The sequence below is a fragment of the Oreochromis aureus genome, linkage group 12 (assembly GCF_013358895.1).
Source record: "Oreochromis aureus strain Israel breed Guangdong linkage group 12, ZZ_aureus, whole genome shotgun sequence".
Classification (NCBI taxonomy): domain Eukaryota; kingdom Metazoa; phylum Chordata; class Actinopteri; order Cichliformes; family Cichlidae; genus Oreochromis; species Oreochromis aureus.
This window is the reverse complement of record NC_052953.1, coordinates 3500976-3524345: the sequence shown is the minus strand read 5'-3', so window position 1 is coordinate 3524345 and position 23370 is coordinate 3500976. Positions and strand designations below refer to the sequence as shown.

The following is a 23370-nucleotide window of genomic DNA, read 5'->3' as shown; positions in this document are numbered from 1 at the left end:
GCTTGTTTCTTATTTAGGCACCATGGGGGACTCCTGGTTTGGTATTTAACCTGAATGGGATTGCCTCGTTTGATATAGGTTTTTTAATTTCGAGTGCGTGCTTTCAGACGGCTTGCTGGTGTGAACGGAGCACTTACCAACTCCTGTTGCTTTTCTCTTTTGTGCTTTTCAGCTGAAGAACAAATTCATGAAGAAGTTGCCAAGAGACGCAGAAGCCTCCAATGTGCTGGTGGGGGAGGTGGACTTCCTGGACGCGCCCTTTGTGGCGTTTGTTCGTCTGCAGCAGGCCGTGATGCTGGGAGCCCTGACGGAGGTTCCTGTTCCCACAAGGTGCCTGAAATTTTGTCCAATCCAGACTCCTGGTTGTCTGTTTGCAACTCTGGATGTGTTGTTTATACATTTTGACAGGAACCTAATCCGTTTTTCCTTATTTTCTGTCACATTTTCTGAATGTGAAAGAATCAGAGTGGATATCTCAGGCACACAGCTCTGGCAATGAGCACAGGAGGTCCACCTAGCCGATGTTCAAATCTTTCTTTTGAGCGGGGCAACCAATCAGAATAAACTTAGCTTAAAGGGAAATAACGATAATCTTGAACCGTGAATCATACAAAGCTGCTGTAGCAGCAGAGTCCACCAGTAACATAGTAAATGTGGAGCTTGAAATAAACTCCACTGCAAAATCCAATAAAAAGTGGATTATATGATAATTCCAGATATTTTATTATGATCAACAAATAGTAAAATATCTCCAAAAGTTGAATCTGTTCATCTGGACGTAGCGTTTGGTGGGAGAAACGTTTCGTCACTCATCCAAGTGACTTCTTCAGTCTCAGCTGACTGCAGGTTTCCCCAAACCTTATAAACAGTACATTTGCATAATGACTGAAACCAGCCCACTGAAGGAACAATGGGCTGTGAGGTCAGTTCCTTAATCATAATTATGCAAATTCCCATGACCATTGATCAACAATGGTCATGGGAATAGTAAAATACTATGAAAGAGTATTGCATCACAGCTGTAAAACACACATGTATGAAGGTGTTTCACCTGATGTTTGTTCTCTGGAACAAGCATCATAAAGTTTGATCACTCACACCTGATGTCTGTTCTCATATTTAAGCAAAGGAGCCATAAAACAATTTAACTTTCAGTACTTTTCAGTGAAAGTATTTAAAACTAGTTCATGGTATTTATACAACAAGGCCTCCGTTATGGTGTCATATCCATTATATCATCAGTTTGTTTATTCTTATAGTGAGCAACATCCTTTACTGCTCTTATCTATATTGGAGAGCAGTTGAATAGATGATTGTCATATGAAGCAGCGTCTTTGCAGTCAGAACATAACAAAAATGTCTTTGAGCTTCGAGTGAATATGTTTTATAAACTGCACAGGGACCCCAAGTGTGCGCATGACATCTGAATAAATGTAAACTGCCCCAAAAGAATTAATTAAAATAAGAAAATATGTTTTTAACCTGTAATCCTTTTGTTAAATTTGTGCTCTGCTTTTTTTAATGTGGCTTCAGATTTTTATTCATCTTGCTTGGACCCAAAGGCAAAGCCAAGTCGTACCACGAGATCGGCAGAGCGATCGCTACACTGATGTCGGATGAGGTAAGATTTTATTTAAATGTGATCCTAACGTAAACCTGTTTAGGATAAAGTGCTGGTGCCAAGTCATCTCTTGGACATCTTGTCTGGGGAACGAGCTGAATGAGTAATCTTTGCAGTCGTGCAGCGATGTGAGCATTATTTTAGGCTCTCCAATGAGGAAAATCTACCTCTTTAACATTTGTATTTGCCAGTATTGAGATAGATATAATCAATAGATACTTTATTGTCCCCACTGATAAACATGGCACACAACCCCAGCAGATACAGAAACGATGTCTAACCTGAATGAGTGAGAGACACAACAGGCATCACACAGAAGTGACCCTGCAGTGTAACCTAACGTAGGATTCATTTATTTCACACTGCTCTGTAAAGTTCTCAGCAGACTCTTAAACCTGCCTGATAGTAGCAACTCATGCTGAGAACATATTTTGTGCTGGATGAATCATAAAGTTTTATTACAAACTGGTTGAAAACCAGTTTGTAATAAAAACTGAAACCAGTTTGGAGGCTATAGCGGTCTTTTTAACAATCGCTGCAGTCTGAACTAAGCAAGTAAACTTTGATTTCAGTGACACAGGAGGGTTCCCGTCCCATGCAGTTATCCCACACCTGATTACACTCAATAAAACAAGCCTGACTAAACATAAACATCATTTTTTGCTCCGCTCCAAACACATGCCAGTGTCTGGAGGAGTCGAGAACATAACCGGTGAGCCACATTATCCTCCCATGATTATGAAAGATTAATGTACTGTATCACTGTGGACACGGAGATATTTACAGGACTGTATAATTGAGTGTTTATGAATAACAGTAGGCCTGTGGGACCAGCACCTCTTTAATGTCATATTCATGCTGGGGTACATTATGAGAATTATTTTTATGATGAAAACAAAATGCATCTGTGTCCCCCTCCAGAGTTTTGGGATTTACCAGATGGGATTAGTTCACAATCCTTAGATCTGATATTGCAGTTTGCTGCCCCGTGACCCTGGAATCTTTGACAGGTGTCTTTTACACTTGAATGCCCCATCTCTCCCCCTCTATGTGTTCAGGTCTTTCATGACATTGCATATAAGGCCAAGGACAGACAAGATTTGCTGGCCGGTATTGACGAGTTTCTGGATGAGGTGATTGTGCTTCCTCCTGGAGAATGGGACCCGGCCATCAGGATAGAGCCTCCAAAATCCCTCCCCTCCTCTGACAAAAGGTCAGTGAACTCAAACTTCAGTCTGTTTTACATGATTCAGATTTGATGACTACAGAAGATACCCAGAGTGGGTCATGTCAGAGTTTGTGGAAAAAAAATATATTAAAAAATAAGCGTTAGTGGTTCAGAGGGATGTCTGATCTTATCTGAAACCAAACGAGTTGACTGATTTAAGCACCTGGGGCTGTACATTAGTGTGCTGGTCATTCATTAAACCTGTGTCAGCACAAACACTTCATCTAACATGCACACTTCATTTGACCCAAAGTCTGCTCTAACTCTGGCAGCTCATATGTCTAAAAGAGCCATTTAATAACCAGCAGCATGAAAATATGTCTGTCTAGATGTTAACACAAATCCACAGAGAATCAGTGCAAGATTAGAAGATGTTTGTAGATAAAAGACAGAAAAAAGAGGAAAAATGAGACGTTCCAGAAGAGGAAAATCACTGAGGTGCATCCAGGTGGACAACAGTGTTCAATTATGAAAGAGCTGGTTATATAAAGCTGGCGTGTAATAACTCAAGAATAACTCGACCTTCTGTGTGAGCGCTGATCGATCAGGCTCCCTGCACACACCAGCATCTGTATGACCTGGATCAGGTACTCTGACTTCCTGCTGCTGAACAAATCTGTGCCTTCATATGTATTTCAGGAAAAACATGTATGCAGGAGGCGACTCTCAGATGAACGGAGACATGCCTCACGATGGAGGTCATGGAGGAGGACACGCTGTAGGCGAAGAGCTCAGGAAGACTGGAAAGTATGACACTTTGAACAAAGCAATGTCATCTGCATGCAATAGTTGGGAGCCACTGTACTGTTTTTACCTAACATATTGAATATTGAGTGAAAAGACACTGTCCAGCGTCGCGGTGTGTGTATGTCATGTTCTGTGCATCAGTACTCCATACCACTGACGAGGCTCACCTTTTGGTTTGTCCTATTTCAGGTTCTGTGGGGGTCTTAAACTTGACATTAAGAGAAAAGCGCCTTTCTTTGTCAGTGACTTCACCGACGCGTTTCACATTCAGGCCCTGTCGGCCATTATGTTTATTTACCTGGGAACTGTGACGAATGCCATCACCTTTGGTGGTCTACTAGGAGACGCTACGGAGAACATGCAGGTCAGGCTTTTGAACCATGTGACGGTTTGAAGAGCGTTCACCATTTATGCTCTGAGCGTTTCCCTGACTGCTTTCCAACATGTGTGCAGGGTGTGCTGGAGAGTTTTCTGGGCACAGCCATTGCTGGTGGCGTTTTCTGTCTGCTGGGTGGTCAGCCTCTCATCATCCTCAGCAGTACCGGCCCCGTTTTGGTGTTTGAACGGCTGCTTTTCAACTTCAGCAGGTAGGTCTCCATTCTCTCTGTTTGTTAGATGCCTGGTTACTGCCCTGTGTTTTAGAAAAACTCAGCTGTTGCTGTGACTTTTTGATTCTGTTAAAGGGGATGCATTTTATTCTTGGACTCTGCTACAGTGACTTTGAATGAGTCACAGTTTATAATAATCCTTATTTATACTTATCACTGTGCTTCAGTGCAATTCTTAGCTGATTCAGAAATAAAGGGTTTTAGCTCTGTTTAATCCTGCTCAATTCTCATTTGCTGTCTCTTGAAATGGTTTGAGTAGAGGGTATGTGGTGCAGAGCTTTCTGCACGGCCACATTAGGTACATCTGCTTGCATACTGACCTCATGACAACAGCACTCGACAGAAAATAAGGAAAAGCACAATAAGTTGATGTTGTACAGAGTTTTACAGGTTACATCTTTATTAGCAATAACTTTTTAAGAAACTAAATTCACAGTTTTTTGTGCTGTTTTTGTGCAAGTTGTGTTCAGTGTCTATAATTTCAATAATACTATTGTTGTTTTACTCTGAAAGTCACATCCCCGTCCCATCGTATGACTCATTGGGCTCCCCCCCCCTTTTTTGTTTTAGAGATAATGAGTTTGACTACTTGGAGTTCCGCCTGTGGATCGGCCTGTGGTCGGCTTTCTTCTGCCTGCTGCTCGTGGCGACTGATGCCAGCTACTTGGTCCAGTACTTCACCCGCTTCACTGAGGAGGGCTTCTCCTGTCTCATCAGCTTCATCTTTATCTATGATGCCTTCAAGAAGATGATAAAATTAGCTCATCATTATCCAATCAACTCTGACTTCAGAATGGAATATGTCACACAGTACGACTGCCTCTGCATGGCTCCTGCTGTCTTGGGTGAGTAGTTACTAAATTAAAGGCATATTTACACACTGTACAGTCTGTTTTGTCCATGCATGCCAATGAGTCAGTCTGCTATTGAATGTTACAGGTTTTGCCAGAATCTTTAAGAACAATGCATGAAACTTATCTTCTTGAGAGAATAAGAATGGAGATCTTTTTTTTAACCAGTATGATGCGTTTTATCAGTTAGAACAGGTTTAATTTAACACAGCTGGTGCTGTTCAACTCTATGTTCAGCTCACAGTAATGCTGCATTGTGTAATATAGAAAAAAGGAAACAACAGTTGTCTGGATAGTCCAGTCCACTGGTACAAAGTGGTGCTCTCATAACTAAAAGTCTATGGTGCAAAGGCAGCAGTACACATGTGCATTTTCTTTAATCAGATTTGATAAAGCTGTACTTTTTATTTGTATAACACTTTCAAAAACACGGGAATAATAAAGTGTTTCAGTTTGAATAAAAGGCACACATTAAAGTTAAGTGCACACGTTCACACAGACACAGAATCAACCAAATTATGGCCCAAAACAAAGGGGAAAAGATTAAAATGAGTTCATCCTACACTTAATCATAGCTGTCAGGTTGTATTCATAGAAGGCTCTCTCTGCTTTTCCCTCTTAATGTAGCTGCTTCTTCTGCGGCTTCGTCTACAGGGTGGGCCATTTATATGGATACACCTTAATAACATGGGAATGGTTGGTGATATTAAAGTCCTGTTTGTGGCACATTAGTATATGTGAGGGGGCAAACTCCTCAAGATGGGTGGTGACCATGGTGGCCATTTAGAAGTCGGCCATCTTGGATACAACTTGTTTTTTCAATAGGAAGAGGGCCATGTGACACATCAAACCTATTGGTAATGTCACAAGAAAAACAATGGTGTGCTTGGTTTCAACTTAACTTTATTCTTTCATGAGTTATTTACAAGTTTCTGACCACTTATAAAATGTGTTCAATGTGCTGCCCATTGTGTTGGATTGTCAATGCAACCCTCTTCTCCCACTCTTCACACACTGATAGCAACACCGCAGGAGAAATGCCAGCACAGGCATCCAGTATCCGTAGTTTCAGGTGCTGCACGTCTCGTATCTTCACACCATAGACAATTGCCTTCAGATGACCCCAAAGATAAAAGTCTAAGGGGTCAGATCGGGAGACCTTAGGGGCCATTCAACTGGCCCACGACGACCAATCCACTTTCCAGAAACTGTTCATCTAGGAATGCTCGGACCTGGCACCCATAATGTGGTGGTGCACCATCTTGCTGGAAAAACTCAGGAACGTGCCAGCTTCAGTGCATAAAGAGGGAAACACATCATCATGTAGCAATTTCAAATATCCAGTGGCCTTGAGGTTTCCATTGATGAAGAATGGACCCACTATCGTTGTACCCCATATACCACACCAAACCATCACTTTTGTTGTTCCAACAGTCTTGGAGGATCCATCCAATGTGGGTTAGTGTCAGACCAATAGCGGTGGTTTTGTTTGTTAACTTCACCATTCACATAAAAGTTTGCCTCATCACTGAACAAAATCTTCTGCGTGAACTGTGGGTCCTGTTCCAATTTTTGTTTTGCCCATTCTGCAAATTCTGTGCGCCGATCTGGGTCATCCTCGTTGAGATGCTGCAGTAGCTGGAGTTTGTAAGGGTGCCATTTGTGAGTAGCTAATATCCGCCGAAGGATGTTCGACTAATGCCACTCTCCAGTGACATGCGGCGAGTGCTACGCTGTGGGCTCTTGCTGAATGAAGCTAGGACAGCCACTGATGTTTCTTCATTAGTGACAGTTTTCTTGCGTCCACATTTTGGCAAATCCAACACTGAACCAGTTTCACGAAATTTAGCAAGCAGTTTGCTAACTGTAGCATGGGAGATGGGTGGTCTCGTAGGGTGTCTTGCATTGAAATCTGCTGCAATGACCCGGTTACTGCGTTCACCAGATATCAACACAATTTCGATCTGCTCCTCACGTGTTAACCTCTTCGACATGTCAATGGCTGTGAACAAAGAGAGACTTGTAAATAACTCATGAAAGAATAAAGTTACGTTGAAACCAAGCACACCATTGTTTTTCTTGTGACATTACCAATAGGTTTGATGTGTCACATGGCCCTCTTCCTACTGAAAAAACAAAAGTTGTATCCAAGATGGCCGACTTCTAAATGGCCACCATGGTCACCACCCATCTTGAGGAGTTTGCCCCCTCACATATACTAATGTGCCACAAACAGGACTTTAATATCACCAACCATTCCCATGTTATTAAGGTGTATCCATATAAATGGCCCACCCTGTAGAGTTTCCTAGCAGACATAAATGCATAAAACCTTTGCATCTTGTATTCTTTGTGTCAGAAGTTACAAGCATTGATGTCTCAGTATTAGATCGTCTGAACACTTATTATGTCTGCTTCAAGCTGTTCTGTGTAGATGGGACATTATTGAAATGAAGTAGCTGTTGAGTTCATTGTTAGCAGATTGCTGCTAATTTTCTTTGACATTCGGATGCACCCCGGTAACACTGGCTGTTCCCAAGGACACCTTAACATGATAGTTAAAATTTATATTGAGATAGTATCACAATGAATGCAAAATAATCATTGTAACAAGTTAAGTCATAGCTGAGCTTTGTACTGTAAGTATCTTAACCTTGACCAGAGTTTACCAGGCTGATTGTCAGATGTCATAAATGGCCTCTATAAAGAGGATCAAATCTTTTAAAATTAATTTTCCATATAAGATTTCAGTCGTGTCACTTTGGAACTTTGGTCCAATTTCCATGGTAAAACTTATTAAACTTATTAAAGATCCCATGCTGAGAGGAAACATGTTTTGTTGTTTTCTTGCAGAAAACAGCACAGACATCATTGGCGATCCTTTAGAAGGTACTTCAGTCTGGTTCTGGAACAACACAGATCTGGTGCGTCTTCCTCCTTTTATTTGCTACCCTTTAAGAAATACAATGAAACTTATCATTTTCAGATTAATAGCCTTTTTGATGAGTCACCTGAGCAACCAAACCTTCTCAACCCCTCGCTATGCTAAATTAACCTCTGCAGGAGACTAGAAGATATCACCAGTGTGTGTAACATTAACATTGATGCTCTCGGATTTCTTTGCTGTGTTCCTGGGCATTGTTTTATAAATCTCTTATGCAGTAAAAGACAGAAATTCTCAAGCAGCTATTTTGGTTAAATTTAATCTGGAAGTTTAATCTCAAACTTTATTTAATCTGTTTGTTTCTCTCACGCAGCCATCGAATGCCACGTGGTCGTCCCTCTCTAGGACCGAGTGTTTGAAGTATAATGGAGAGCTGGTGGGGAAAGCCTGCGACTTTGTCCCAGACATCACCCTCATGTCCTTCATATTGTTCTTTGGCACTTACACCTGCTCCATGTTTCTAAAAAAGTTCAAGACAAGCCCGTTTTTCCCCACCACTGTGAGTCAGCGTGCTGAGCTAATTTAAATGAACAAGCCACGTGCGAAGGAACTAAATGAAATTTCCACCTGTTTGTGGATCAGCAGGTTTCAGAGTCTCTTTGTGTTTTCTTTTCATTCAGGTGCGAAAACTCATCAGTGACTTTGCCATCATCTTGGCCATTCTTATCTTCTGTGGAGTTGATATGCTCATAGGGGTTGATACGCCTAAACTTCTTGTGCCAAGTGAATTCAAAGTGAGTCCCTCCTCCACCCAGAGAAATTAAAGTCCATATTAGTTATGTATGGCTTTATGAAACCTGAAGTAACAATAAACTCTTGTTAAATTGTCCTGCAAGTCATCATCATAGACTGTATATAAAAGATGGCCAGTCAGCATAAGCGGCTGCAGCCAGTGGTGTAGCACTTTGTACCGGGGTTCATCTTTCACTAAAAGCAGCCACTCTAATTATGCACAACCTGAACTTTAACACAGTTTCAGGGACAGTTTAACAAAACAAAGACGTTTTCTGGTGTTTAAATGAACATGTTTAATGGACAGGAAGTAGCAGTAGTAGCGTAGCTTGTAGAGGCATTGTAGTTCCTTAAACATGGTACTAAACCTGAAGCTTTGTCTTTGCAGGGATGTGTACAATTTAAATCTAATGGACTGACTCTGTGTATTTTCAGCACATGCTGACGTTTCTGTCTTCTCTCCTTATAGCCAACAAGTCCAAACCGGGGCTGGTTTGTGTCCCTATTTGGAGGAAACCCCTGGTGGGTTTATCTGGCGTCTGCTCTTCCTGCCCTTCTGGTCACCATCCTGATCTTTATGGACCAACAGATTACTGCTGTGATTGTCAACAGGAAGGAGCACAAGCTAAAGGTGAGTCAGAAATCTTTCTGACAGAATGAGCTTTGTGAAGTGTTGCGTAGTTGCTGTCTAAATACTGACAAATCCATCATTTGGTTTCTCTTTTACGATGTATGGAACTTTTAATGTATTTCACATAACAAACTACAGTCCCTCCATTATAACAGGGGTGTTAAACATAAGGCCCGGGGGCCAGAATCGGCCTGCCAAAAACTCCAATCTGGCGCACCGGACGACTTTTGAAAATGTGAAGAAGGGCATAAATTTTTGCATTTTCTCTATATTTTCAAAGGTTTTACAGCTTTTCCTACTGATAAAGACCTCCCCCATGTCCCTTCATACTACAACAAAGTAAAAAAGTGTTAGACAAACAATTAAGAAAGTTCCTGTGTTTTCACTATCGGCTATAGAAATGATGATTTTTACAGTGAGTTCACTGTAAAAAAACAAAAAAAGGACAATCTCTCAATTAACAACACTCTGTTTTATAATTACAGGATGTGTTTGGTTAAACTTTTTTATATTAAATATCTCTAAACACCTTCATGTTGACACAGACGACTGGTCTGGCCCACCTGAGATCAAGATGGGCCACAATGTAAATGAGTTTGGCACCCCTGCTCTAGAACACTGGATCCCTTCACACTGGAGCTAAACATCATTCTTCTCATAGGAGTGAGAGAGATGTCACGACAGTACGACCTGTTATTCTTAGGGAGTAACTGCTGAAGTAGACCAATAGTATTCTTTGATTTCAGCGAGGCAATGTGCCTCTTTAAACAATAAATGATGGAGCAGCGTTTTGGTTCTTCTGTCTTATTATTCAGCAAACAAACCATAAATGAGCAGTGTTCAGGGTTTTAGGTCTGCCTGTATCTGCAGCTGTGCTCTGCTTACTGCCATGCCTGAACATACACACACGTTACCTCTGACCTTGTTTGTTGTCTGTACCAGAAAGGGGCAGGTTACCATCTGGATCTGTTTTGGGTGGCTGTTCTGCTAATAATTTGCTCCTTCATGGGTCTGCCGTGGTACGTGGCCGCCACCGTCATCTCCATCGCTCACATCGACAGTTTGAAGATGGAGACTGAAACATCGGCTCCCGGAGAGCAGCCAAAGTTCCTGGGTGTGAGGTAAGAGCAATGCTTGTTAGGAAGACGCCCACTTTCTGGACTCTGGTCACATACAGCCCGATGACAGTTTTGTTTTGACTGTAAGAAATGAATGACTTTTACATCTGATCTGCGGGGGAGATTCCAGTAAGAAGAAGGCAGAATCACTTGGTTAGGTTTGGTCAACATGCATCAAGGAGCAGTAAATGGATAAAATTCGGGAATCTTTCAGATATTTCATGCACTAAATTGAAAATGGAATTAAGTGCTTTCAGATGAAGGATAGTGGTTTAAACTGGAAGGTCCATGAAGAAGGACTCGTGCTTTGATAAAACACAGCTCAGACGTAGCTGCTCAAACACGAAGTGCTCTGCAAATGGCCCGAGTGTTGTAGCAACAATGAATCATTTTGAGATGTGATGAACACAGAAGCAAAAACCTGCCTCAAAAATAGTTACGCTGACATGTTGAATTGGCTCATGAGTTAAACTTGAGAATTTCTTTTGTTTTCTTAGCACATATGTCATGTGAACAAGAAAAGAAGGTTGTTCATGCCAGAAATCCTCAAATTAGCCACACTCGTTTCGATTTCTTACTGTTTGATTAGCTGTTTAGTCTTAGTTTTAATTTTTTAACTGATTAGGAAATAAGCAGCTAAAGATATCCCTGCCTACTTCTGGTAGATTCATGTTGAAGGACTCAATGACAGATGTTGCAGCTGTGGCTGCTGATCAGAGGCAGTTTGAAGCCTCAGATTTCTTTAGCCGATCACTCTGAATATAAAACCATATGCTCATTGTTAATGACCTTTAACTGACAGGTATTCCTCCACTGTGAAACATGTTATTACCAGGATTTATGAAACAGACTCTAATTTGTTATTCAGTATGACCCCAAACGAGTGACTGAGCCCATAAACTCATCACAACAGTGTTCACAGAGGTCATGACAGAAAGGTGTTTGTCCATAGAGAGCTATAGGACCACAGGCTTCTTTGCAACCACATCTATCGCCATCTGGTGGCCTTCAGATAGAACGCAGGCTTAAAGCACATCAACGTTGGCTTCATTTTTCTGACCTGGGGCCTGTTCTTCGTACCTCGCTAAGTTAGCCGGATTTGAATGTTGACGATTTCGCGTGATCTTGGATCGTTCGGTTCTCCGAAGCTCATCTGGGACTTGCTGTCATAGCAACAGATCCGTAAGCGTAAACCTGCTCGGGAGCAGGTTTACTTTATGTAAACAGGATTAGATCGCGGCCTCTCAGGTATGTCCGCTGCAGTTATATGACAGCAAGAGCGATATTTCGCCACTGTTTTACCATAAATAAATATTAGCAATGTAACTAAAGATAATGTATTTGATTCTTTTATTGATTGCATACAGATACATACAGGTCATTTCCGAAAAAAAGGGAAATGTACTATTAATCATTCTATTACATGTAGTAGATCATGTCAGATGTAATTCATATTTTAGAGTAGTAATAGTAAATTACTACGTGCAATCAAGATGACAGACCACGGCTAAAAAAGCGAAGGTGGATTTGGGAAGTCTGTCGCAGCCATGTCCTGTCCGTTTGTACGCGAGCAAGGAAGGTGCAAGATTGATAAGGAGAGTTTACAGAATTTAGCGTATATTGCGGGATAGACGGGATCCTTTAGCTCGGCGCGACGGTGTGCTCATAGAGAGATATCGATTCTCCCGTGAGGGTATTATTTACTTTCTCTCTCTCTCTCTCTCTCTCTCTCTCTCTCTCTCTCTCTCTATATATATATACTTACTGTACTGTATATACTTACTCCCGACTTACTGTGCATGCTTCAGTCACCCTTGCATGGGAACAGGTAAAAGTGATGGAGTGTTATGTCAAACTACACACAAAAAACCCACAATGTCAATAAATGTCACAGTACAAAAGGGGTGTGACGAGGGGTGCAGGACCACCACCTGTCTTTATTTGCTCTGCCCTTTTCTTGGTTGCTGTTATAAACAAACAAACAGATTATTTCAGGGTCTCTTGTCATAGACTAAAAGCAATATAAGTGATAAATATTACCATTCTGTGGAATATTTTTATATTTCACTTTTACTTTTTCCCATGTTCTAGTGGGTCCTGTTGTGGCTCTAATGTGAAAGAGGATATGATGTAATATAATATAATGTGGAATAAAATAATATCACATGATATAATGTAATATCATGGATCACTTACGAGTTTAATTTGTCAGCAACTTTCTGCCAGCCCTCTCTCCTTGCTTTTGCAGCCTTTGCAGTGTTCCCCTGCGTTTTAATTAAACTCTGAAACTCCTGATATCCCTCAATCAAGAGTTCTTGGTCTGCTGCCGTGAAATACTGAGCGCACTCCTTCGACATCTTCGCCGACCAATCACAGGGTTGCCGATCAATGTTTCTACTATCGATGCGTAGCCCCTTTTAAGCCACCCAGTGATCTCAGATTACTTCATCCAGCTATACTAATCGTCAACAACAGGTGTGTTCGGAGAACCGGATTAGCGAGCTCAAAGTTAGCGCGATGATTTGATCTTGGATGTGTCATTTGATCTTGGATGTAGTAAGCGAGGTACGAAGAACAGGCCCCTGGAAGTTACGTCTGTGTTTTTTAATGTGCACAAAATCTCTGCATCAGTCGAGTGTCTCGATCACTATTACCATTCGATTCTAATAAACACATATTGCTGTTGGCTTGTTGATCCTAGCTGGTCAATATTGTTCATTCAGTGTTTGGTCTCAATAAATATTTCAGAAAAAGCATTGTGAGACAACACTTTAACAAATGTTCTTTTTTTCTTGTCATCTCAGGTTTTTAATGATTATCTGTATTTAAATGAATCGATTTTATTGGCAGTATTAACATATTTTATTTTCAGCCACTTGCCTGGTTCTTCCTTTGTGTTCATTTTAGTTTTAAAGGGATTTTGATTGTTTTCATGTCTGATGTCCTCCCCGGCCTCCTGATGTGTCAGCTGTAAGCTGAGCTAACAAACCGTAACACCAAAACATCCACACTAACTCTGAACCCTCTGCAAACACTCCTGCTGGGGTTTTTTTCTTGGCTAAACTAATTTACGAATTGGCAACTGACTGCCAGGCTGCTTCAAATCACGACTTTATAGCAAGCAGACAGCTCAGACGCTGCAGTTTTGTTCTTGTGTAAAATGTATTTTTCTGTCTTTTTGCAGAGAGCAGAGGGTCACCGGTGTGTGCGTGTTCATCCTCACAGGACTGTCTGTGTTTATGGCTCCAGTTTTAAAGGTAATCAATCAGATATTGCTTTTATTTCTTGTCTTGTGATTGATTTGTTAACTTGGCATGCCAGTTTTAAACGGTTTATGAGTTTAATCAATGTCCTTCTAGAAGCAGGTCTTACCACGTAGTGGCCATGTTGGTAACACCTCTGGGAGGAGTTTGAATTTATTTTCAAGCCTCTGACTAGAGATCAACAAACAACAATACATTTTTAATAGATCTAGAGACATACAATGCAAGTACTGCTCAAATGTGATTGACAAAAATGCTAAAAAGTTCTCTTTAGTTATACTGCACAAAGTTAAACAATATAAAGCCAGTTTAACTTGGCTTCGTCGCCATCTCTGAACAAAGGCCATGCTAATTCACATTTTGCTCCTGCAAAAAATGCAAAAAACCCCACAGTTAATGTCTGAGGAGCTTGGAAAGAAAAGCATCTGGACTTCTTTAGGTTTCTTGAAGGTGTTTCATCCGAGAAGCTTCTTCAGTTCTAAGAGCAACTGGTGGAGAGTCCCAGATTTTAAGCCCTATGAGAGTGTCCCCAACAGGGTGATGGACCCCTTATTGATCCTCTACCTAGTCACATGAGCCAAGCTCCTTAGGCTACGATGACCTGGATGACCGAGAGCCCTCACAGACAAAATTAGTTAATATTTCAGTTTAATATGTTTGAATTCCAGTTGCTTTTACGTGACTTTTCAAATCTGCATCAAAATGCAACGACTCAAACTGGAAGTGAAGTGAAAACACAATAAAGTGGTAATAGTTTGTCTAATATGGCAGGTGGGTAATATTATTATGAAGAGGATCTGTAGTATTTAACCTGTTGTTCAGTTACCAGGACAAAGATGAAATCGGACTTCTCTGCTTGTTAACATGGTTTTCATTGGTCAAATTAAATTTAAAAGAATAAACGGATTTCTTTATCAGGCTGCCCATAAACCTGTGTGATAAATAAACTCACTGATTACTGATAAGCTGCTATCTTATCAGAATCAGAATCTTTATCGTCCCTGTAGCAATGAGATGCTGAACAATGACAATGAGGTCCAGTTCTCTCAGTGCAAAAGAAGATCGCTCAATACAATAAAAATTAAGTTAACACACACACACACACAATAAATACTTATGGGGATGAAGTCAAAGATCAGTGGAATTTTTTTCTTTTTTAATCCAGCTAGACGTCAGTTGTGAGCCTCCAAATGAGTTTTATAGCAGCAACATTAACTTTGATCTTCGGCCACCGAGAGGCCAGACTCTCTCACAAACTTTACAACCCAAAGACTTTTTAGGACAGTTGCATGCCAAACACATGCCAAGTTCGAGCTTTCCCTCGATTTAAACAAATCAGCCAATCTATCAGTAGATTACGAAGATTAAATATATTATATCATATTTTAAATTCAACCTGTGAAAGCTGGGTTCAAAAAGCTGTCATTGGTTCCCTCTGCAGCACAGACAGTGAGTAAGTCATTTCATACTTTTAAACAGTAATCAGCTGCTTTCCTTTCCTGCGACTGCCGACAGCTGTGGAGTAATACGACTTCTCTTTTTGGAGCTGTGATACACAAACAGTCCACACGCCGTTGTGGGAATCTTTGAGAGCACTGCATGACTCATAGGCGACTCCTCAAATTCAGAACAAATCAGACAAATTTGAGTGGTTTCATTTTGCTCACTAACCTTTAATTATTCTGTGTTTCCTATACAAATCAGTATCTTAGTATCGTCTGTGATGTGCATTCTTCTTTTTCCCTTACCTAGTTCATCCCCATGCCTGTGCTGTATGGAGTCTTCTTGTACATGGGGGTCGCTTCTCTCAATGGAGTGCAGGTATCATTTTATTTTATAAAAAAACAAGCCACGGGAAAATTAGACTAAAGAGAAGGAAACTGATCTCAAAAAACAAAACAGCAACAACAAAAAACCCCAACTACAATTACCATATTTCCACAAATTAGACTAGTCGTACTTTGAAGCCAGGGAAAATTGGGGGGAAAATTCTAACCCAGCTGTCTAACCGCCCATTTCCTTTTAAGAAATGGGCGGTTAAATGGTAAAAACAGACACAGGAAGCGCTGAGTTGGCATGGTAGTGTCCCAGAGGGGAGCGTGGAGAATGGTCCAGCTTTGAAGTAGCACATGTAATATTATGCTTGTTGCGTCAGAGCTGCTGCACTTTTGTTCTGGTTTCCTTCGTGTTAGAGAAGCCTGTGACACCATAGGTGCAGTGGCTCTTTAGATAGAAGACCATCTGTGCATCAGCACAGACAGATGTGCTCAGAGAAACTCAAGCTGTCTTGCTGCTTTTTCCCCCTTTGAGCTAGTCACTCAGCACTTGTGTAGGATAAACGGCATTATGCTGTAAATTTAAGGATACCAGCTGGAGCTGATTGGCTGAGGCTTCACGCTTAAACATAAAAAATCAAAACATGCCTCATATGATGCCTGGGTACCTTCGGCAGCCAATATCAATAAAAGTCTCAGAATAATGATTTGCATAGTTTCCTCTACTTTAGTTCCAGTGAAAAGCAGTGATGGTTACTGAAGCTCTGTCATATTAATTGGGACCTCGGTCTCTCTGTAGTTCATGGATCGTCTTAAGCTGCTTCTAATGCCGGCGAAACACCAGCCGGACCTGGTTTACCTGCGACACGTTCCCCTGCGGAAGGTCCACCTCTTCACTTTTATGCAAATCCTTTGCTTGGCTCTGCTCTGGATCCTCAAGTCCACCGTGGCTGCCATCATCTTCCCTGTCATGGTGAGACATCTTTGTGTTGAGATGTTGCTAATGATGTTTACAGCATCCTAGAATGTATAGTTTTAGTTAATATTAGTGAGTAATGTCTTGATGCATGCTCAATCATCCAGGTAAGTGGATCCCAAAAGGTTGATTCTGTTCATCTGGACGTGTCGTTTTCAGTGTGAGAAACATTTTGTCACAGCAGAGCCACCACGTCAGGCCAGGACTCTGCAGTCTATTTACACCTACAGGCCAGTGGACACTCTTTCAATGATGAGGATGTACACATCCTGGACAGGGAGGAACGCTGGTTTGAGCACAGAGTCAAGGAGGCCATTTACGTGAAAAGGGAAAGACCATCTCTGAATCGAGGAGGGGGCCTAAGGGTACATCTGTCACCATCTGACAATGCTGTGATTGCAGCCATTCCCCAACTCTTTGATCAATGCTCCGTGCGCTTTGATGAGTGGTTGTTGATCAATAGTTATGACAGTTTGCATATTAATGATCAAAGAACTGACCTCACAGCCCATTCTTCATTCAGTGGTTTAGTTTCAGTCATTGTGCAAATGTACTGTTTGTAAGAAATGTTTCTCCCATTGAAAATGCTACGTCCAGATGAACAAAACCAACCTTTTGGGATTAGTGAGTAATACTAACATCTTTTAGTATTATTGTAAGAGTCATACCACCGGTATCATCAGCAGAAGGACTCTGATCTAGGTACATAGGTATTGGGTAGATTCATAATGGCGTGATGAAAGTTTCATATCGGAACATATTTTTACAGCTCTTAAATGCAAAGTTCATTAAGAGAGAGTTTGCTGTCAATGTGCTGTTTTAAAGCTAAACAGGCACCATGTTGAGCATTACGCTCACCAAAGCAGAATTAAAGAGGTTGTGACCAGAAATGCATTTTCAGTTGAAGCTCAAATTGTTTCTCGAAAGTTTGTTTTGTGTACTTAGACCTGAGTTTATCTGGGTGATAAATCAGCAGAGATTATCCCAGTACTTTATGTAACAGTTATAATGCAGGATTGTTATATTGCAGGATGTTGTTTTAAAATTTATTGAACGATAAAGTTTGTTGTACTTTTCAAAATCAAAGTGAAATGATATATCAGGTTTGACGTGTTCATGTGGGCTTCATTTATCATTCATGTCATATCATTTTATTTTACAAATTACGTAGATTTCAGCTCATGTTTAAAAAAGAAATATCGATAGAATTAATGCTTGAAAATCTGATGGCGTGTCTTTCTGTCCACGAATGATCTCAAAATCAGATCCTCGCTCTGGTCGCTGTCAGAAAGGGGATGGATTACCTGTTCTCTCAGCATGACCTCAGTTTCCTGGATGATGTTATCCCAGAGAAGGACAAGAAGAAGAAAGAGGATGAGAAGAAGAAAAAGAAGAAACGTGGCAGCATAGACAGTGACGCCGACGGCGTAAGTTTGGGATATGTTCATCTTTTACATTTCTAACTCACTCTTTGGTTTATTTGAGATTCTTTATTCTTAACTCCTTTTGTTTGTTTTCTGTTGCAGCAGCACATCCTAGCTCAGAGTTTATGCACATTTCTTTCATTTTTAGGTTGTAGTTCTTCCAGTTAATGAACATGAGAATGTTTAAGTTATGCTAAAATCATCCCTTCACCATGTAGAGATGCACCGGAGAATGCAGTGGGTTTTATTCGAGCACTTTGCATTTTTAGATATTTGAAGCATAGAGTAGAAATCTTATTGCAAGAGTTTTGACTAAAGGCTAAACAGTGCACATCAGGACAGTTATGGGCACGTAACCGTTAGTTAACTAGTCTCATGCAGCCCAGTCTGTATAATTGCATAGTAAATTAGATGAAAGCCACACCCCCTTTCTTTTGAATACATTTAATGAACTATCACTTTAAAAACAGATGAGCGGTGTGTGATGTCTTCCGTACCCTTGTTTTTCCACCCTCAGTGAGTTTGCTGGGCTTACATTTACATTATAATTTACAGATCACAGTGGGTAATAAAAAGTACAAAACCTTCATATGCATTGGTTTTAAAAACTAGACAATATTATTTTACGTCCACATGACTTTAAAAAACATGTTAAAATTTCCACATATTTTTACTCCTGTGTGTTAATGCCATCATCGTGCTGCCACACCAGGAACAGCACTGCATTAAAAAATATAATTAATGACTTTGCTCTAATTTCTACACTTTGCAGAGATGTGCAGTGGGCCCAGTTGGACCCTCTGGCAGGCTGCTTCTGCCTCCCTGCTCTGAATTATTCACTCATGACTGATTTTCTTGTAGCTCCAAACTGGATATGGCTGGAAACAAGCCGGTGAAGAGAAAAAAAGAACATTTCCAATGATGATGTTTCCTCTCTCCAACAGTCTGACTATCCTTACTATGAGAATATTCCCAGCATTAAAATCCCCATGGACATGATGGAACAGGAGCCCTTCTTAAGTGATAAGGCTTCTGACAGTGAGTAGACCCAAACTACCTGCAGCACCGGAGGAAAACTACTTCTTGCGCCTGCCTAACTTGCTGTACTTAGTAAAGATGTGGTGCCTTTTTTCTGTAACTGCATGATATTTAAATTTCCTTTACTTCTTTGCCTTTCTTTGTCCTTACTTCCTTTCAAACATGCATGAAAGCTGCTCGCTTTCTACATCGTCCTGCTCGAATTAACTTCTTTCCCCCCGTCAGTTTCCATTTTCAGTTAAGTCTGACTTTGTGGATCCTGCTTGTTTAAAACATATTTAACAGTAACTTTAGCTTTATGTACCAAAGTCTTTTTCAATTCTAACTTTTGCCTTAATATATAACTAATGTGTGTTTGCTGAAGGACTAGTGTGTAGACTTAAATGCATTTATTGGAGGTTGGAGCTAACTGATTAGCCCTGCTTTTCAGAGGGTGTTGATTATTACATGTTATAGGAAAACTGATGATTACTTCACCTAATAAAATAAAATAGAATAAAATAGCATACAACACAACAGACCCTCTCCTGAGCTTTGTCTGGGATTGTGTAGAAATATACTAGAACAACCTTTAAAGACTCATTTAAAGCAGGTAAAAATATGATACACACTGGATGGGAAAAATAAATCACCCCAGTACCACACACTGGTCCTTCAATATTAGAACAAATGCCCATTTACAACATTAAATGAACTGACTGGTTTCTATACTTACTGCTGTATTCATTACAGTATCTTTGATCCACACTGTATTCCTGGTTTTACCTGCTGCTTTGCTCTTACAGATGCTATGACACACTGGTCTTAAAGGATGTCAAACATTAAAGTGTGCGTCAGAGGCTATCTAACACATTAGATGGGCACCTGTGAGCTAATGGCTGTTTTCTTTGGGGTTTTTTCGTAGGAGACAAGTCCTCATCATTCCTTGAACGACACACATCGTGCTGAGCAGCTTCGTTTCTACCAGGCCAACTACTTGTCCAGGTGAGACGTGTGTGTGTGGACATCAGAGTGTGTGCAGACTGGAAGCTGAGGGCCACAGACTGTCACAGTGCAGCTCACCTGCCAGACTAAACAAAATGGCAAAGAAGCAATGAAACAAAACAGAACCTCCACCAATTTCCTTTTGCATTTAATAATGACAGTGGCATCAAAGATGGCAAAAGGTCAGGAGGCACGCTAACTAGCCCCACGCGTAATGCTAGCCTGAACTTTAAAGGTCAGTTAGGCTAATTAGCTTACCTATGGCTAAACTGTATTTTTCTCGAGGGGAAGCAAAGCGCTGGGCGCCATATGCCAGCTCGTCTGTCTGCCCTGTCATGCTGTTTGCATGCTGTATGCTAAAAAGTGAAAGGGTTCTGAATACTAGTTTTTTGCTGTGCTTTTCTCTGCTACATTCACAAATTAAATAAAATAAAGGAGCTCAAGTCTCCTTCAGTGTGACTTCTTCTGTTTTAGTGAGCTAATATTTTATTTTGTTTTTGATTTAATTTATTTTTACCAACTTTAGGAATAAATAAAGTTTGTCATAAATAAATTAGTCGGAACAGGGAATTACTGTTATTATTTGGGCTTCAAATTACTCAAATTAGCTGGCATATATAGATGCTGGCTAACCTAAGCTGCAACATAACTGCAAGCCTTTTGAAAGACAGATACCTTCTTCCAGGTATGCCATCCATTTCAACAACCTTTGAGATTTTTCTCTTTGGACGGATTTGAACTTGCTTCTTCTGTGAATGGCTGTCCACGCTCTGCTGCAACTTACACCCAAAATGCTTTCTAATGGATAACCTCAGAAATCTGCATTATCACTGATAATACTTTATTATTTTAAGCAAGTATACATAAGATTAAAGCTACATATTAACGAAGGTCCCAAAGTATAGCGTTCAGACCCAAGGGGTGTACTTGAAGCAAGATTAGCCCATATTTTCAGTCTCATGGAGGTGGATCTGTTTTTACGAGGCTAGATTGACTGTAACTTATGAGTTTTAGTTAAAGTCATATGTAAGTACCACTTTTTCACACTTTCATTTGTGTGTGATTTAGTTTCTGTGCCGTAGCAATGCAAAAAGTAAAACGACAAGCTGTGTGTCGCCAATTTGCCCATCGGCTTAATTAGCCAGACGTGAACACACTGAATATAATTAAATGTTTAAACTACATTAGTTAAAGATTGAGAGCTTAATGTGCAGAACCACTGTACAAAACGTATGATGCCTTTTCTATGGCCTGCTTTAACAACGTGCTAACCTTATTTACAATCAATATTGTATGGATGTAATAATGATACAGTGTCGTTTGGTGGCTGCCCACTGCTTCACTGGGTGAATGGGTTAAATGCAGAGGAGTAATTTCCCTTCGGGGACTAACACAACACACTTTACACTTTACTTTACACTTTACTTACCGAGAGCACAATGAGTGGTAAAATATATGAGCCCGAGTTATTTTTTGAAACATGCTTGTTATGATCGAATCGAAACATTTACGAAATTTCTGCAACGTCTATGTCATGATTCTGGGTCCTTTGACCCAGCATTTTGAGTTTTGGTAATATTTTGTATTATGGTTCATGTTCTGGTTCATTAGTAGTCCTAGTTATGCTGTTTCCTATATTCCCTGTTTGGTTCCTGCATTATTAGATTCCCTCTTGTGTCTTTGCCCTCTGTGTCTCTCTTTGTGTGTCTTTATATCTGTTTGTGAGTCCTTTTGTCTTGTTTCCCTCCTTATGTTTCGTTGCATGTTCCCCTGTCTATCATGTTTATCCATGTTTCCCTCATGTTCCCTTGTATTCCCTCGCTCCCTCTCGTCTGCCTTTCCTTCACTCCAGTGTCAATCTTGCGTTCGTTTCCTGTTTTATTGTGAAAGTCTTGCGTTTCATGGTCAGTGTGTTTAGTTTTGCTTCCTCTGTCTCATTGTGTTTAATTTGTCTCAGCTGTGTTCCCCATGTGTTTCCTGTCCCCTCGTCATTCTATTGTGTATTTAAGCCCTGTGTTTCCCTCTGTTCAGTGTCGCGTTCTCCCTCGTGGTTGTGTGTTTTTCCGTGTGCTTCCCCGTGTGTTTAGTTCCTATAATTTCCCAGTGTCGTTTTGTATTGTTTTCCATTTAGTTAATAACGCCGTGTTATATGTTATCTGCATTTGGGTCCTTTCACAGCCAGTTCATGACAGTTTCTCTCATACAGACAAAGTTGATAACCACCTTTGTGACATCCATCATCTCTGACTGGAATTTTAGGTTTTATTGAGCCAACTAATGCAAACAAAGTCTGGCTATGTTGAACTTCATTACACGTATACCGTCTGCAGGAACATAACCTGCTGGATTATCAAAAGCAACCAGCTGAATAACAGCTGTGTGCACGTGGTGTAGTCCTATAAAACCTTTAACTGCGTGTGCTAGCTCTACTGGTGCCTGGATTTGTGAGGTTAGAGGGATTTCATTAAAAAAAAAAAGAGCCAGACTCGTTCATCTTAAATTTGCCTGTGACTTGTAAGAGATTAGTATCTTAAGCTGCATTTTAGGCCATTTTGTAGTGTTTTTGTTTATTTAGAAACATAGAGTAATCTGCTGTGTAGATGTTGTGAGTCTAAACTGCGTGATAAATGCACACTGTGTTCCAGTGATATGAGCTTTAAGGGGACAATCGGTCTTAAAAAGGCATGACAAGTATTGTTTATGTGCAAATATTTATAGCAAAGATTATGCTGCTTAAGAGAGATTATGTTTTTCCATCATGTCCGCAACTTCTCACAATGACCAGGATCTGCGCATTGTGAGCACATGCAGGGTCAAGCTGTCTTCCATCACCCCATCTGGCCCACAGTCGTCCCGCACGCTAATCCTCTTTCATCAGCACTGTTACGACAATGTGTGAAAAGCAGCTGTGATTACAGGACATCTGCGATGTCAACAAACCACAACCAGTGACATAATTGGTCCGCAGCCGCAGTGCTCTTCGTTCACATGACTGATTTTCTTTTTTAAATTATCAATTTTTTTTTAGCAATTTTGTTTTCTTTTAGGGTTAATTAGCTGGGTGCTTTTTGATGTCATCTTACTTTAAAACATTTTAGGCATTTTAATAGTTAAGTGCTCATTATTATTACTGGCATCGGTCCTGGGTATCTATCATAGTAATGACATTACGCTGACCCTGCTGTTAAAGTAATCCTGTCCCACTAAGACTGAAGGCAAATTGTTTTGAGCTCAGATGACCTCAGGAACCATCAGATCTATACCGAGGTATTAGTGAAATACCACAATAAAGTGACCTAGAGGTGAAATGTTAAGTCAGTTAAACAAACTAGTAACCAAGTAGTTTTTAAGCAATAATGCCAAATAATCACTGAGTACAACCTTTGAGATGTGAGCATGATTTTTTGGATGGGCATTTATCAGATCTTCA

At 40.5% G+C, this 23370-nt stretch overlaps 1 protein-coding gene across 5 annotated transcripts in view; it reads left to right on the top strand.

The window, feature by feature from the left end:
* The window catches only part of slc4a4a (solute carrier family 4 member 4a), a 64751-nt gene that overhangs the window by 38052 nt on the left and 3329 nt on the right, over positions 1-23370 (top strand). For 3 of the 5 annotated variants that reach the window (XM_039621005.1, XM_039621006.1, XM_039621007.1), the window contains exons 9-25: positions 173-330; positions 1534-1621; positions 2680-2834; positions 3489-3596; positions 3786-3960; positions 4050-4183; positions 4775-5049; positions 7909-7979; positions 8313-8498; positions 8620-8733; positions 9201-9362; positions 10305-10483; positions 13665-13737; positions 15496-15564; positions 16318-16491; positions 17760-17921; positions 19861-19940. In XM_039621005.1, coding sequence (XP_039476939.1) covers positions 173-330; positions 1534-1621; positions 2680-2834; positions 3489-3596; positions 3786-3960; positions 4050-4183; positions 4775-5049; positions 7909-7979; positions 8313-8498; positions 8620-8733; positions 9201-9362; positions 10305-10483; positions 13665-13737; positions 15496-15564; positions 16318-16491; positions 17760-17921; positions 19861-19940 — 2363 coding nt within the window. Of the gene's footprint in view, positions 1-172; positions 331-1533; positions 1622-2679; positions 2835-3488; positions 3597-3785; positions 3961-4049; positions 4184-4774; positions 5050-7908; positions 7980-8312; positions 8499-8619; positions 8734-9200; positions 9363-10304; positions 10484-13664; positions 13738-15495; positions 15565-16317; positions 16492-17759; positions 17922-18862; positions 18957-19860; positions 19941-23370 lie in introns of all 5 variants that reach the window. The other 2 variants (XM_039621008.1, XM_031756573.2) reach the window with 1 other exon arrangement.